The 14,333-nt window shown below is 43.4% G+C and overlaps 2 protein-coding genes across 9 annotated transcripts in view; one reads left to right on the top strand and one right to left on the bottom strand.

Moving 5' to 3' along the window:
* Positions 1–4,682, top strand: part of ZNF605 (zinc finger protein 605) — a 34,341-nt gene extending 29,659 nt beyond the window's left edge. For all 8 annotated transcript variants that reach the window (XM_050747755.1, XM_050747762.1, XM_050747756.1 and 5 more), the window contains one exon: positions 1,017–4,682. In XM_050747755.1, coding sequence (XP_050603712.1) covers positions 1,017–2,800 — 1,784 coding nt within the window. In that variant the 3' untranslated portion in view covers positions 2,801–4,682. The remainder of the gene's footprint in view (positions 1–1,016) is intronic.
* The window catches only part of ZNF84 (zinc finger protein 84), a 270,997-nt gene that overhangs the window by 125,164 nt on the left and 131,500 nt on the right, over positions 1–14,333 (bottom strand). The window lies entirely within an intron of this gene.

Here is a 14,333-nt window from a genome sequence, read left to right as displayed (position 1 = left end):
CCATCCTGGCCAACCTGGTGAAATCCTATCTCTACTAAAAATACAAAAAATAGCCAGGTGTGGTGGTGCAAACCTGTAGTCCCAGATACTCAGGAAGCTGAGGCAGGAGAATCGCTTGAACCCGGGAAGTGGAGGTTGCAGTGAGCTGAGATCATGCCACTGCACTCTAGCCTAGCGACAGAGCAAGACTCCCTCTCAAAAAAAATAAATAAGGCCGGGCACGGTGGCTCAAGCCTGTAATCCCAGCACTTTGGGAGGCCGAGACGGGCGGATCACAAGGTCAGGAGATCGAGACCATCCTGGCTAACACAGTGAAACCCCGTCTCTACTAAAAATACAAAAACTTAGCCGGGCGAGGTGGCAGGCGCCTGTAGTCCCAGCTACTCGGGAGGCTGAGGCAGGAGAATGGCATGAACCCGGGAGGCGGAGCTTGCAGTGAGCTGAGATCCGGCCACTGCACTCCAGCCTGGGTGACAGAGCGAGACTCCGTCTCAAAAATAAATAAATAAATAAATAAATAAGGCCAGGCGCGGCGGCTCATGCCTGTAATCCCAACACTTTGGGAGGCCAAGGTGGGTGGATCACGAAGTCAAGAGATTGAGACCATCCTGGGCAACATGGTGAAACCCCGTCTCTACTAAAAATACAAAAATTTGCTGGGTGTCGTGGTGCATGCCTGTAGTCCCAGCTACTTGGGAGGAGGAGGCAGGAAATTGCTTGAACCCAGGAGGCAGAGGTTGTAGTGAGCTGAGATCACACCACTGTACTCCAGCCTGGTGACTGCATGAGGCTCCGTCACAAAAACATAAATAATAAAAATAAAAGTTCGTGTATTTAAACATTTGTAATTTAAAAATTAATTTTCATTTATGTTAAAATTGTCAATGCCCAATGAGTACACATTATTTGAGAGATTTTTTAAAAAGTAGGATTATGGCCCAATTTCAGAAGCTTTACATGATAAGCATAATAATTGAAGGAATTACACAGTATGGTTCATTTTTTTCTCTTTTTAGAAGTCTGGCTAGATAATCCCAAAATGTGGCTCCGAGATAATCAAGACAACCTTAAAAGTATGGAGAGAGGCCATAAATATGATGTTTTTGGAAAAATATTTAATTCAAACATAAACGTTGTTCATGTAGGAATGAGATCCCATAAATGTGGCACAGGAGAAAAAAGTTTGAAACGTCCTTTTGATTTGCTTATTCCAAGAAATAACGGTGAAAGAAAGAAAATTGATGAGCTCAATAATAAATTACTATTCTGTATTCATGACAGAACCCATGGTGGAATAAAATACTGTGATTGCAATACATGTAGAAAACCCAGCAATAAAGAGCCATGGCTCACTGCTAATCATACACACACAGGAGTCTATTTATGCATGGAATGTGGCAGATTTTTTAACAAGAAGTCACAACTTATTATTCACCAGAGAACTCATACAGGGGAGAAGCCCTATCAATGCAGTGAGTGTGGAAAAGCCTTCTCACAGAAGTCACTGCTCACTATTCATCAAAGAACTCACTCAGGAGAAAAACCGTATGGGTGCAGCGAATGTCAGAAAGCTTTTAGTAGGAAGTCACTCCTCATTTTACATCAGAGAATTCATACTGGAGAGAAGCCGTATGGATGCAGTGAATGTGGAAAAGCCTTCAGTAGGAAGTCGCAGCTTAAAAGACATCAGATAACTCACACAATAGAGAAACCCTACAGTTGCAGTGAGTGCGGGAAAGCATTCTCGCAGAAATTAAAACTCATCACACATCAGAGAACGCACACAGGAGAGAAACCCTATACGTGTAGTCACTGTGGAAAATCCTTCTTTTGGAAGTCGCAGCTTATTACTCATCAGAGGACCCACACAGGGAAGAAACCTTATGCATGTAGTGAGTGTCAAAAAGCCTTCAGCAGGAACTCACTTCTCATTAGGCATCAGAGGATTCATACAGGAGAGAAGCCCTATGAATGCAATGAATGTGGTGAAGCCTTCATCAGAAAACCACAGCTGATTAAACATCAGATAACTCACACAGGAGAGAAGAACTATCGATGCAGTGATTGTGAAGAGGCCTTCTTTAAGAAGTCAGAGTTAATAAGACATCAAAAAATTCACTTAGGAGAGAAACCATATGGATGCATTCAATGTGGGAAAACCTTCTTTGGGAAGTCCCAGCTCCTGACGCATCACAGAACACACACTGGGGAGAAGCCTTATGAATGCAGTGAGTGTGGGAAAGCCTTCACCCAGAAATCAAGCCTGATATCACATCAGAGAACACATACAGGTGAGAAACCCTATGAATGCAGTGAATGCAGGAAAACCTTCAGTGAGAAGTCAAGTCTCATTCATCATCAGAGAACTCATACTGGAGAAAAGCCCTTTGAATGTAGTGAATGTAGGAAAGCTTTTGCCTGGAAGCCACAGCTTCTTAGGCATCAGAGAATTCATACAGGGGAGAAACCCTATGAATGCAATGAATGTGGGAAAGCATTTGTTCAGAAAGTGCAGCTCATTAAGCATCAAAGAAATCACACGGGAGAGAAAACCTATGGATGCAGTGATTGTGCAAAAGCTTTCTTTGAGAAGGCACAGCTCATTATACATCAGAGAATTCATACAGGAGAGAGACCATATAAATGTGGTGAATGTGGGAAGTCTTTCACGAGAAAGTCACACCTTATGAGGCATCAGAGGATTCATACAGGAGATAAATACTATGGATGCAATGAGTGTGGGACCACCTTCAACAGGAAGTCGCAGCTTATGATACATCAGAGAAATCATATAATATAAAAATCATAAGTTTGGTGAATTCAGAAAGGTTGCTATCAAATGTCCTACTTTCTAACACTTTTGAGGATGAATAAGGGAGAGAAACCCTATTGAGGCAGTGACTGTTGAAAAAGCTTGAATCGAGGAGTCAAGAGTCACTATGCAGAATTTAGAAAGGAGAGTTTTTAAAAAGTAAACAATGTAAAAAAAGTCATCCCAGAAGACACTACTCATTACATATTGGATGACTCATTGAGATGAAAACTTTATTAGTGTTGTGATAGTACAGAAGCTTTTAGTCAAAAGTCAGCTTATTAAATGTTTAGAATACCTAAACAGGAAGAAAATTATATTGTTATAACAAGCAAGTGAAAGATTTCAAGAAAGGACAACTCACTGTGCACTTGAGAATAATACCTACAGAGGTTCATACTGACGAGTAGTCTCAATAATGTAAAGAATTTGACAAGCGTGATGCTATTGAAATAGTTCTGTAAGGAAGTGGTGTTCTTTATATTTAAATTATTACAAAAAGCAGTCAATTGTAAGTGTTAGGTGTGTTTACTTAGATGTGAAGAGTTCTGCTTTCTGCTGTGATGGAATAACAAGAGTCAGATTTCCTTTCCTGCCTTAAACAACTAGAAGCTGTCCAATACATATAATATATAATGGTTTTTAGACATAGGACAAGCACAGTAGATTTTCTCTCCTGCCTTAAACAACTAGAAGCTGTTCAATACATATAATATGTAACGGTTTTTAGACATATGACAAGCACAGGTTTGTAATCCTCAGGAAACTGTAGACAGAGTGAGGTGAGCACTATGGTTTCTCAGCCTGCCCCCTGATGGCAGTTACTAGGCTGCAGTTCAGGGAAGGGAAACAGTAAATCTTGCTGAATTGAAGAGACAGGATTGGCAGTTAGGGAGGCCACAGCAGCTAGAATTTGCAGGGGAAAGTACTGGAGAGATGGGATCTTCCTAGAGATAGGGCTCAAGAAGTCTGCAGAGAGTCCCCTTGGTCCTTTGGCTTAGTACTGACTTGGCACTGAGGCCAGGAAAAGAAGCACTGGAAAGCAGCAGGCTGAACAATTCCTGGAACTCATGCAGGGCTGGGAATAGTTTATGTTCTCAGCAGCCAGAGTGGAAACAGATTCTAACACATGGAGCATCAGGTAGAATTCTTAGAAGGGTTTTGTTTTAGTAGTGAGGCTAATTAGCTCTAGATTAAAAAGCTACTGTGGACCTGTAGTGTTCGGCATCCAAAAAAAATCTTATCTGGCATGCAAGGAAGCAATAAAGTATGACTTATAACCAGGAGAAAAATCAATAGAAACCCAGAAAAGACAGAGGTGATGGAATTAGTAGACAAGGGTATTAAAAGAGCGATTGTAAATATAAAGTAGAGGAAAACAATACCCCCACATATGCAAGAAGTTGATGAAACCTGAGGTATAAGAGATATTTTTAATGGCCAAAATAGAACTTCTAGGGATGAAAACACCTTCTGATTTTGTTAAAATCCCAAGTGGAGAGATTAGATACAGAAAAAGAAAAAAATCAGTGAACTTGAAGAGTAAGAATAAAAACTACCAAAATGTTATGCAGAGAGAGAAAAAAAGACTTAAAGAGAATAGGAAAACAGTTATAGTGGTGTAATATATGTGTAACTGGAGTCCCAGAAGGAGAGGAGAAAATGAAGAGGCAGGAAGAAGTATTTGAATAAATATTGGCTAAAGATTTTCCAAATCTGATGAAAACAATACCCCCACATATTCAAGAAGTTCAAATGACCTGAACTAGAATAAACATAATTTATTTCACAGCAGTGCACCTCAGAGTCACATTCAAGAAAAGCACTGATAAACAGAATAATTTTAAAACACCTTGAGAAGAAAAGATAATACATACACAGGAACAAAGAATGGCAGCAAATTTATGGTGAGAACTATGCAAGCTGTAAAACAATAGAGTATTATCTCTAAATTCCTGAATGAAATAAACAACAAACCCTGCAACCTAGAATTCTGTTTCCATCAAAAATGTTTTCAAAAATGAAGGCAAAATAAAGACTGTTTCAGACAAACTAAATCAAAGATAATTTTATTACCTGTAGACCTGTCTTCGGGAAATATGAAAGGAAGTTTGAGGGCAGCAGGAAAATAATACAAAACTTAAGTTTGGGTCTGTACAAAGGAATGAAGTTCTGAAAATGGTGAATATGTGGGTAAATATAAAAGATACTTCTCTCTTTTTAAAATCTTTTTAAAAGGGAATTGGCTGCTTAAAGCCAAAGTAACGATAACATATTTGGAGTTTATTTAGAAGTAAAGTGTGATGATGATAACACTTAAGTGTGAATTGTTAAATATAGTTGAGTAGACTGCATCATCTGAGTCAGAAGCCTGTTCCTTCCGGGCTCAGGGTAACTTGAATTTGTACCAGGCACATGACAGAAATTGTGTGGACTGTGGATCTGCATGTGTGCTGAGTGTTCCCTATTTCTTTGATCCGTTTTCCCCCATTTTCTGCTCTGCTCCCCCCGCAAGACTGTCTTCTAGAGACTGGGGTTTCTTCATAGGTTTGAACAATGGGAGATACCAGAAAGGGATCAGATGGGAGGAGAAAAAAAGGTATTTTATACCATTCCCTTCCTCCTGCCTGGACTATGGTTTAGGTAGCTTCTGTGTTCCCATAAGGATACAGCTCCCTTTGGGAAGCCCCCGTCTATGGCCGTAGATCTCTTGGTTTCAGTTGTTATCATTCCCTCTCCATGATCTTCAGACTTTACTACTGGGTGCTTCCCCAACCCACTGGTTGGGTGTCTTTAATTGTGAACACATATTTGTAAATAGTGCCTTTATTTGTTAAGTTAATATTTTGAGTGTGCCATTTATTTTCTGTGCCATCTGTTAAATGATGGGCATTTAATAAAGTTGTGATAATCAGTTATCAGTACAAGTGCCTCATAGTGCATGGGCTGAAATGTCTCAAGATTCCCCACACTATATATCAGTATTTTCTAGGCCGGGCGCGGTGGCTCAAGCCTGTAATCCCAGCACTTTGGGAGGCCAAGACGGGCGGATCACGAGGTCAGGAGATCGAGACCATCCTGGGTAACACAGTGAAACCCTGTCTCTACTAAAAATACAAAAAACTTAGCCAGGCGAGGTGGCAGGCGCCTGTAGTCCCAGCTACTCGGGAGGCTGAGGCAGGAGAATGGCGTGAACCCGGGAGGCGGAGCTTGCAGTGAGCTGAGATCCGGCCACTGCACTCCAGCCTGGGCGACAGAGCGAGACTCCGTCTCAAAAAAAAAAAAAAAAAAAAGATTCCCCACACTATATATCAGTATTTTCTATCTGTATTTGGACAATGCAGTAGAAATTATAACAAATACAAAGTTCTTTGTGCTTTTCTGCTGCATATGTCAGTGGCTCTGGAGATTGTTACCATCTGCTACATATATAAATGGACTTGCAGTTATTACTAAGCCCCTCTTCAGTAATAGAAAGACTTATGAAGTCTTTTACTACCTCTGGGTCAGCCAAACAACCTTCAAAAAGCATCGTTATTTAGGTTAAATATCCATGGACAAGAAACAAGATAATCAGTTACTGAGTGAAGAAAGACAAGAATGATGTCCCACACTTCCCAGCTCTCTAGTGTTATGCTGTACAATTAAAATATCCCTGTCCCATCATCTGCTATTATTATGTGTAATTCATGTAATCTGTAACCTGTGGGCAAGTCTTTACCCTTCAGTAGTCAAGATTATGTTACAGATTTTGTCCAAGAATCCACACCACCTTTCCCATCAGTTCTCACCAGAAATATGATGCCAAAAAGAAAATCAGCTTTTCTTTTTTTTTTTTTTTTTTTGAGACGGAGTCTCGCTTTGTCGCCCAGGCTGGAGTGCAGTGGCCGGATCTCAGCTCACTGCAAGCTCCGCCTCCCGGGTTTACGCCATTCTCCTGCCTCAGCCTCCCGAGTAGCTGGGACTACAGGCGCCCACCACCTCGCCCGGCTAGTTTTTTTTTTTGTATTTTTAGTAGAGACGGGGTTTCACCATATTAGCCAGGATGGTCTCGATCTCCTGACCTCGTGATCCGCCCGTCTCGGCCTTCCAAAGTGCTGGGATTACAGGCTTGAGCCACCGCGCCCGGCCGAAAATCAGCTTTTCTAAGATCAAGCCAGAGTTGCTTCTCTTACAACCTTATGGCGCTAATAAATTAAGTTGAAGTAGACTGCCAAAGAGGCCCAGTGCAGAGGGCAGCACCCCCATCATTTTTTTAATTTCTCCCTTAGGAATTTTGCCTTTCTTTCTCTTCTGTCCACCAGTCATTCTCTCCGGCTGGGACACAAACCTTTGAAAGGAAGTAATTGCCATTAGGCTTCACAGCAGTGCTTTTTCCTTTCACTTGAATTTGCATTTCGACCTGCATTTTGAAGATCTTTACACATGTTTTCTATTTTGAACAATGCCAGAAGGCTTCATTGACATTGTAGTCGGTGTTAATAAACTTGTGTATCACTCTGCTCTGGTCTTTCAGGAACTGACTAGCAAATGAAATGAATACGTTGGGACTTTGGCATAATTTGAATATAGCATTGTGAGTTGCCTGTGATTGTCTCTTCCTAATTGTGCTGTAATAACCTGTGTATGAGAATAAAATGATTTCCACCGTCAGGATTCTCCCATGCCCCCCTTTATTTTGCCATAGACTGAAGGGGAAAGTCCATTCTCACTCTCCTTACCTTAGAAAATTTTATTTGCCTCATGATGACTGTCTGCAGCTTAGAAGTAGACGATGTAAATCTCGTCACTATTTCACAAGAATAAAATTCAAATCAGTTATATCCAAAGTAAGCTTTCGAGTGGGAGTGGTGTCTCACACCTGTAATCCCAGTGCTTGGGGAGGCCAAATGGGGAGGATCGCTTGATCCCAGGCATTTGAGACCACCTGGACAACATAGCAAGACTCACCTCTACAAAAAAAAAAAATCTTAATTAGCCATTTTGGGCTGGGCGCAGTGACGCACACCTGTAATCCTAGCACTTTGCGAGGCCAAGGTGGGTGGATCACCTGAGTTTAGGAGTTTGCAACCAGCCTGACTAACACGGTGAAACCCCGTCTCTACCAAATGCAAAAAAATTAGCCGGGTATGGTATCGCATGCCTGTCGTCTGAGCTACTTGGGAGGCTGAGACCAGAAAATTGCTTGTACCTAGGAGGAAGAGGTTTCAGTGAGCCAAGATCACACCATTGCACTCCACCTTGGGAAACAAGAGCAAAACTCCATCTCAAAAAAAAAAAAAAAAAAAAAAAATTAGCCATGATGGTGCATGTCTGTAATCCTAACTACTTGGGAGGCTGAGGGAGAAGGGTCACTTGAACCCAGGAGTTCGAGGCTGCAGTGAGCCATGATCAGGCCACTGCACTCCAGCCTGGGTAACAGAGTGAAACCCTGCCTCTTAAAAAAATAAAAATAAAGTAAGCTTTCTTCAACAAGTTTTCTTCCAATGCTATACACTCCATCACCATATTAATTTAAATTATTTAGTATGTAGCAGATTTACTTTGAGACCAAATCTGTGAAGTCGGTGATGCTATCTAATACTTCTTTATTTTCCTTATGGGATCTTTGCAACTTAGAACATAATTATTACTCATTGTATCGAGGTCATTTAACATCATGTCAGAATGCTAACATTAAATAAACCAGGGTTCACGCCTGTAATCCTAGCACTTTGGGAGGCTGAGGCGGGCAGATCACAAGGTCAGGAGTTCAAGACCAGCCTGGCCAGTATCGTGAAACCCCGTCTCTACTAAAAAGGCAAAAATTAGCCAGGCATAGTGGTGTGCATGTAGTCCCAGCTACTCGGGAGACTGAGGCAAGAGAATCGCTTCAACCCAGGAGGCCGAGGTTGCAGTGAGCTGAGATCACACCACTGCACTCCAGCCTGGGTGACAGAGTGAGACTCTGTCACACACACAAAAAAGGAACGCCTGGTTTTTTAGTTAGTGATACCTAAATCTTGAAATGTGCACAGCAAAAAGAATGTAGCTCTCGAGGCATTCACTGCTAAGATGAAAAGAAATGTAAGTGAAGGGACGTTTATAACTTGAAGTTCGCATTAAAGAATTACTGACCAGGGCCGGGCGCGGTGGCTCACGCCTGTAATCCCAGCTCTTTTGGAGGCCAAGGTGGGCGGATCACGAGGCCAGGAGATCGAGACCATCCTGGCTAACAAGGTGAAACCCCATCTCTACTAAAAATACAAAAAATTAGCCGGGCGTGGTGGTGGGTGCCTGTAGTCCCAGCTACTCAAGAGGCTGAGGCAGAAGAATGGCATGAACCAGGGAGGCAGAGCTTGCAGTGAGCTGAGATCATGCCACAGCAATCTGGCCTGGGCAACAGAGCAAGACCCCATCTCAAAAAAAGAGAAAAAAAGGCATTACTGGCCAGATGTGGTGGCTCATGCCTGCAGTCCCAGGACTTTGGGAAGCCCAGGTGGGAGGAGAGCTTGAGCCAAAGAGTTTGAGACCAGCCTGGGCAACATAGTGGGACTTTGTTCTCCACAAAAATAATAAATAAAGCAAGTAAGCATTCCTATCACTAAAAATACTTATAAAAAACATATCAAGTGAGCTGGGCACGGTGGCTCACACCTGTAATCCCAGTACTTTGGGAGGCCGAGGCGGGAGGATCACGAGGTCAGGAGTTCAAGACCAGCCTGGCCAACATGGTGAAACCCCATCTCTACTAAAAAAAAAAAAAATACAAAAATTAGTTGGGCATGGTGGCGCGTGCCTGTAATCCCAGCTACTTGGGAGGCTGAGGCAGGAGAATTGCTTGAACCCAGGAGGCAGAGGTTGCAGTGAGCAAAGACTGTGCCACTGCACTCCAGCCTGGCGACAGAGTGAGACTCCATCTAAAAAAAAAAAAAAAAAAAAAAAAATTCAAGCTTAAACTTAAAATAGGGAGTAGGGGAAGTGAATTAACTTTTTATTTTCATTAGAGAGTGCTCATGTGAAAGGAGCAGTTAAGCAATGGAGTGTTACCACTGCAGCCATGCAGGTCTAGTGTAGATTTGTCCCCAAACCATGGTAATTGCCAGGCAACTCTGAGGGTATGAACAAGGCATGTGCATTGTGTCCTGTTGTGTGTAATGTATCTGCATGAAGCAGAGTCTGTCAGAAGATGATGTTGGCTGAGATCTGGGCCAGCTGTACTTCACTGCTTCATTACAAGGGTAAGGCTGGCCAGGTGCAATAGCTCACGCCTGTCATCCCAGCACTTTGGGAGGCCAACGTGGGTGGATCACTTGCGTTCAGGAGTTCAAGAGCAGCCTGGCCAACACGGCAAAACCCTATCTCTACTAAAAACCTATATATATATATAAAATCCGGGTGTGGTGGAGCACCTGTAAACCCAGCTGCTCAGGAGGCTGAGGTGGGCAAATCGCATGAACCCAGGAGGTGGAGGTTGCAGTGAGCCAAGATGGCACCGCCACTGCACTCCAGCCTGAGCAACAGAGTGAGCTTCTGTCTCAAAAAAGAAAAAACAGGCCGGGCGCAGTGGCTCACGCCTGTAATCCCAGCACTTTGGGAGGCCGAGACGGGCAGATCACGAGGTCAGGAGATCGAGACCATCTTGGTCAACACGGTGAAACCCCGTCTCTACTAAAAATACAAAAAAAATTAGCCAGGCGTAATGGTGGGCACCTGTAGTCCCAGCTACTTGGGAGGCTGAGGCAGGAGAATGGCGTGAACCCAGGAGGCAGAGCTTGCAGTGAGCCGAGATTGTGCCACTGCACTCCAGCCTGGGTGACAGAGTGAGACTCTGTCTCAAAAAAAAAAAAAAAAAAAAAAAAAAAAAAAAAACCACAAGGGTGGGGCTAGAAGGCTAATAGCTAAGCGAAAATGAGCAGCTGTTTTTCATTCTGTGAGGAGCATCCTGTGTAAGCTGTAGTGTTTGATCCACTCATCAGTGCTTGGGAAGCTGTGCTAGGTCAAACCTGTTACTGACCCTTCTGTGCTCTGTTTGAAAAGAAAATCTCTGTACCCAAATGTTTACTGAGTAAACTGTTTTATGAATTCATATGTGTGAGTGTGATCATTGGGAGCAATTTGCAAATAAACTCTGGTTTCCATTCCAACCAGGTATCCCAAATTAAATCTGAATTATCATCAGTTTTCAATTTGTTATAATCCATATGCATCCAGATACACCCAAAGAAGCAGCTGTTCCCTCTCAGTTTTTTGTCTGTTCCTTTTATCCTCAGTGAGAGTGTGAGCTGAAACATCTCCAGCCTAATCCTGTCTACTTACCCCCTTCCTTGCAGGACCACCCACTTCTGTTATTTTTTTCCACCCCTTTAACTTTCCTCTTTAGGACAATGAACAGTTAGCTGTCATTTGGTCCATCCCATAGGCAATTATGTGGGTTTGTTTTCTAAAGCACTGGTAACTATAATTAGATGGTTCAAATAATATTGAAAACTAGTGTTTTTGTGGCACAATTATGCATTTGTCAAAATATACACAACTTGCCCGGTGCAGTGGCTCATTCCTGTAAACCCAACTACTAGGGCACCAGAGGTGGAAGGAACACTGAGCTCAGAAATTCCAGACCAGTGTGGGCAACATAGCAAGACCCTATCTCTTTTTTTTTTTTTTTTTTTTTTTTTTTTTTTGAGACGGAGTCTTGCTCTGTCGCCCAGGCTGGGGTGCAGTGGCCGGATCTCAGCTCACTGCAAGCTCCGCCTCCCGGGTTTACGCCATTCTCCTGCCTCAGCCTCCCGAGTAGCTGGGACTACAGGCGCCCGCCACCTCGCCCGGCTAGTTTTTTGTATTTTTTAGTAGAGATGGGGTTTCACCATGTTAGCCAGGATGGTCTTGATCTCCTGACCTCGTGATCCACCCGTCTCGGCCTCCCAAAGTGCTGGGATTACAGGCTTGAGCCACCGCGCCCGGCCCTTTTTTTTTTTTTTTAAGATGGAATCTCACTCTGTCACCCAGGCTGGAGTGCAGTGGCACGATCTCAGCTCACTACAGCCTCCACCTCCCAGGTTCAAGGAATTATCCTGCCTCAGCCTCCCAAGTAGCTGGGATTACAAGTGTGCACCACCATGCCAAACTAATTTTTTGTATTTTTAGTAGAGACAGGGTTTTGCCATGTTGGCCAGCCTAGTCTCGAACTCCTGACCTCAGGTGATCCCCTGCCTTGGCCTCCCAAAGTGCTGGGATTACAGGTGTGAGTCACCACATCCAGTCAAGACCCCATCTCTAAAAAAAAATTTTTTTTTAGGCTGGGTCCAGTGGCTTAAGCCTGTAATCCCAGCACTTTGGGAGGCCGAGGCCAGCAGATCACGAGGTCAGGAGTTTGAGACCAGCCTGGCCAATATGGTGAAACTGCATCTCTACTAAAAATACAAAAATTAACTGGGCACAGTTGTGGGCACCTGTAACCCCAGCTCCTCCTGAGGCTGAGGCAGGAGAATCGCTTGAACCCAGGAGGCAGAGGTTGCAGTGAGCCGAGATCGCATCACTGCACTCCAGCCTAGGTGACAGAGCAAGACTCTGTCTTGGGGGGGAAAAAAAATTAGCCTGATGCGGGAAGCTGAGGTAGGAGGATTCCTGGAGCCCAGTCTGAGGCTACAGTGAGTTATCACACCATTGCACTCTAGCCTGAGCAACAGAGTGAGTGAGACCCCATCTCTAAAACAAAGCAAAAGCAGACACACACAGCTTGATATAAAAAAGTAAATTTGCCGGGCGCGGTGGCTCAAGCCTGTAATCCCAGCACTTTGGGAGGCCGAGACGGGCGGATCACAAGGTCAGGAGATCGAGACCATCCTGGCTAACATGGTGAAACCCCGTCTCTACTAAAAATACAAAAAAACTAGCCGGGCGAGGTGGCGGGCGCCTGTAGTCCCAGCTACTTGGGAGGCTGAGGCAGGAGAATGGCGTAAACCCGGGAGGCGGAGCTTGCAGTGAGCTGAGATCCGGCCACTGCACTCCAGCCTGGGCGACAGAGCGAGACTCCGTCTCAAAAAAAAAAAAAAAAAAAAAGTAAATTTTACCCTTCTAATGTGTACATTAGAAATATGGAAAGATGTGAAATCAGTAATTTAAGTTTCTACCTCAGGAAACTAGAAAAATAAGTGCAAAATAAATCCAAAACAAATGCAAGGAAGAAAATGATAAAGAACTGAAGTCAGTGATTGAAAACAGGACAACTAGGCTGGGCGCGGTGGCTCAAGCCTGTAATCCTAGCACTTTGGGAGGCTGAGACGGGCGGATCACAAGGTCAGGAGATCGAGACCATCCTGGCTAACACAGTGAAACCCTATCTCTACTAAAAAAAATACAAAAAAACTAACCTGGCGAGGTGGCAGGTGCCTGTAGTCCCAGCTACTTGGGAGGCTGAGGCAGGAGAATGGCGTAAACCCGGGAGGCGGAGCTTGCAGTGAGCTGAGATCCGGCCACTGCACTCCAGCCTGGGTGACAGAGCCAGACTCCGTCTCAAAAAAGAAAAGAAAAGAAAAGAAAACAGGACAACTAAAAGCTCATTCTTAAAAAAATTTACAAAAATGATTAACCTATAGCAACATTGACAGAAATATAAAGATACAAATCACCAGTATTAAAAAGGAAATAAATATTTTATTACAGACCTCGCTGACATCAAAAATAAAAAAAGGATCTCTACTAACAGCTTCACACTCATAAATTCAACAGCTTGGAAGAAATGGACTAATTTCTTAAAAACCACAAACTACCAAAATTCACCCATGATGAAGTTGATTATCTGAATAGCCCTATATCTAGTAAAGAAATTGAACTACTAATGATCTACCCAAAGAGAAATCTCTGGGCCCAGATGGAGAATTGTATCAGTCATTTAAAGGAGAATTCATACCAGCTTTACATGATATTCCAGAAAAATAGAAGAGGGGAAATATATCTCTCAACTCATTTTATGAGGCCAGTATTACACTACCCTGATACCAAACCGAAGACAGCATGAATGCATGCACACACACACAACTAAAGGCCAATATCACACTTACATGTGAAAATCCTCAACAAAATATTTGAAAACAAAATTCAAAATATATAAGATAAAGTATGCACCATGACAAAGTGGGATTTATTCCACGTATGCAAGGGTAAGTTGAATATTTCAAAATACATGAATGTAATTCATCTCTAAAACTGTACAGCAGGCCGGGTGCGGTGGCTCATGCCTATAATCCCAGCACTTTGGGAGGCTGAGGTGGGCAGATCACGAGGTCAAGAGATTGAGACCATCCTGGCCAACATGGTGAAACCCCGTTTCTACTAAAAATATAACAATTAGCTGGGTGTGGTGGTGTGCGCCTGTAGTTGCAACTAGTCAGGAGGCTGAGGCAGGAGAATCGCTTGAATCCAGGAGTTGGAGGTTGCAGTGAACCGACATTGTTCCATTGCACTCCAGCCTGGGCGGCAGAGTAAGACTCCGTACCCCCCCCCCAAAAAAAAAAAAGGTGGGGCGCGGTGGCTCAAGCCT

Source organism: Macaca thibetana, chromosome 11, assembly GCF_024542745.1.
Source record: "Macaca thibetana thibetana isolate TM-01 chromosome 11, ASM2454274v1, whole genome shotgun sequence".
In the NCBI taxonomy this organism is placed as follows: Eukaryota; Metazoa; Chordata; class Mammalia; order Primates; family Cercopithecidae; genus Macaca; species Macaca thibetana.
This window is presented reverse-complemented; position numbering and strand designations above follow the sequence as displayed.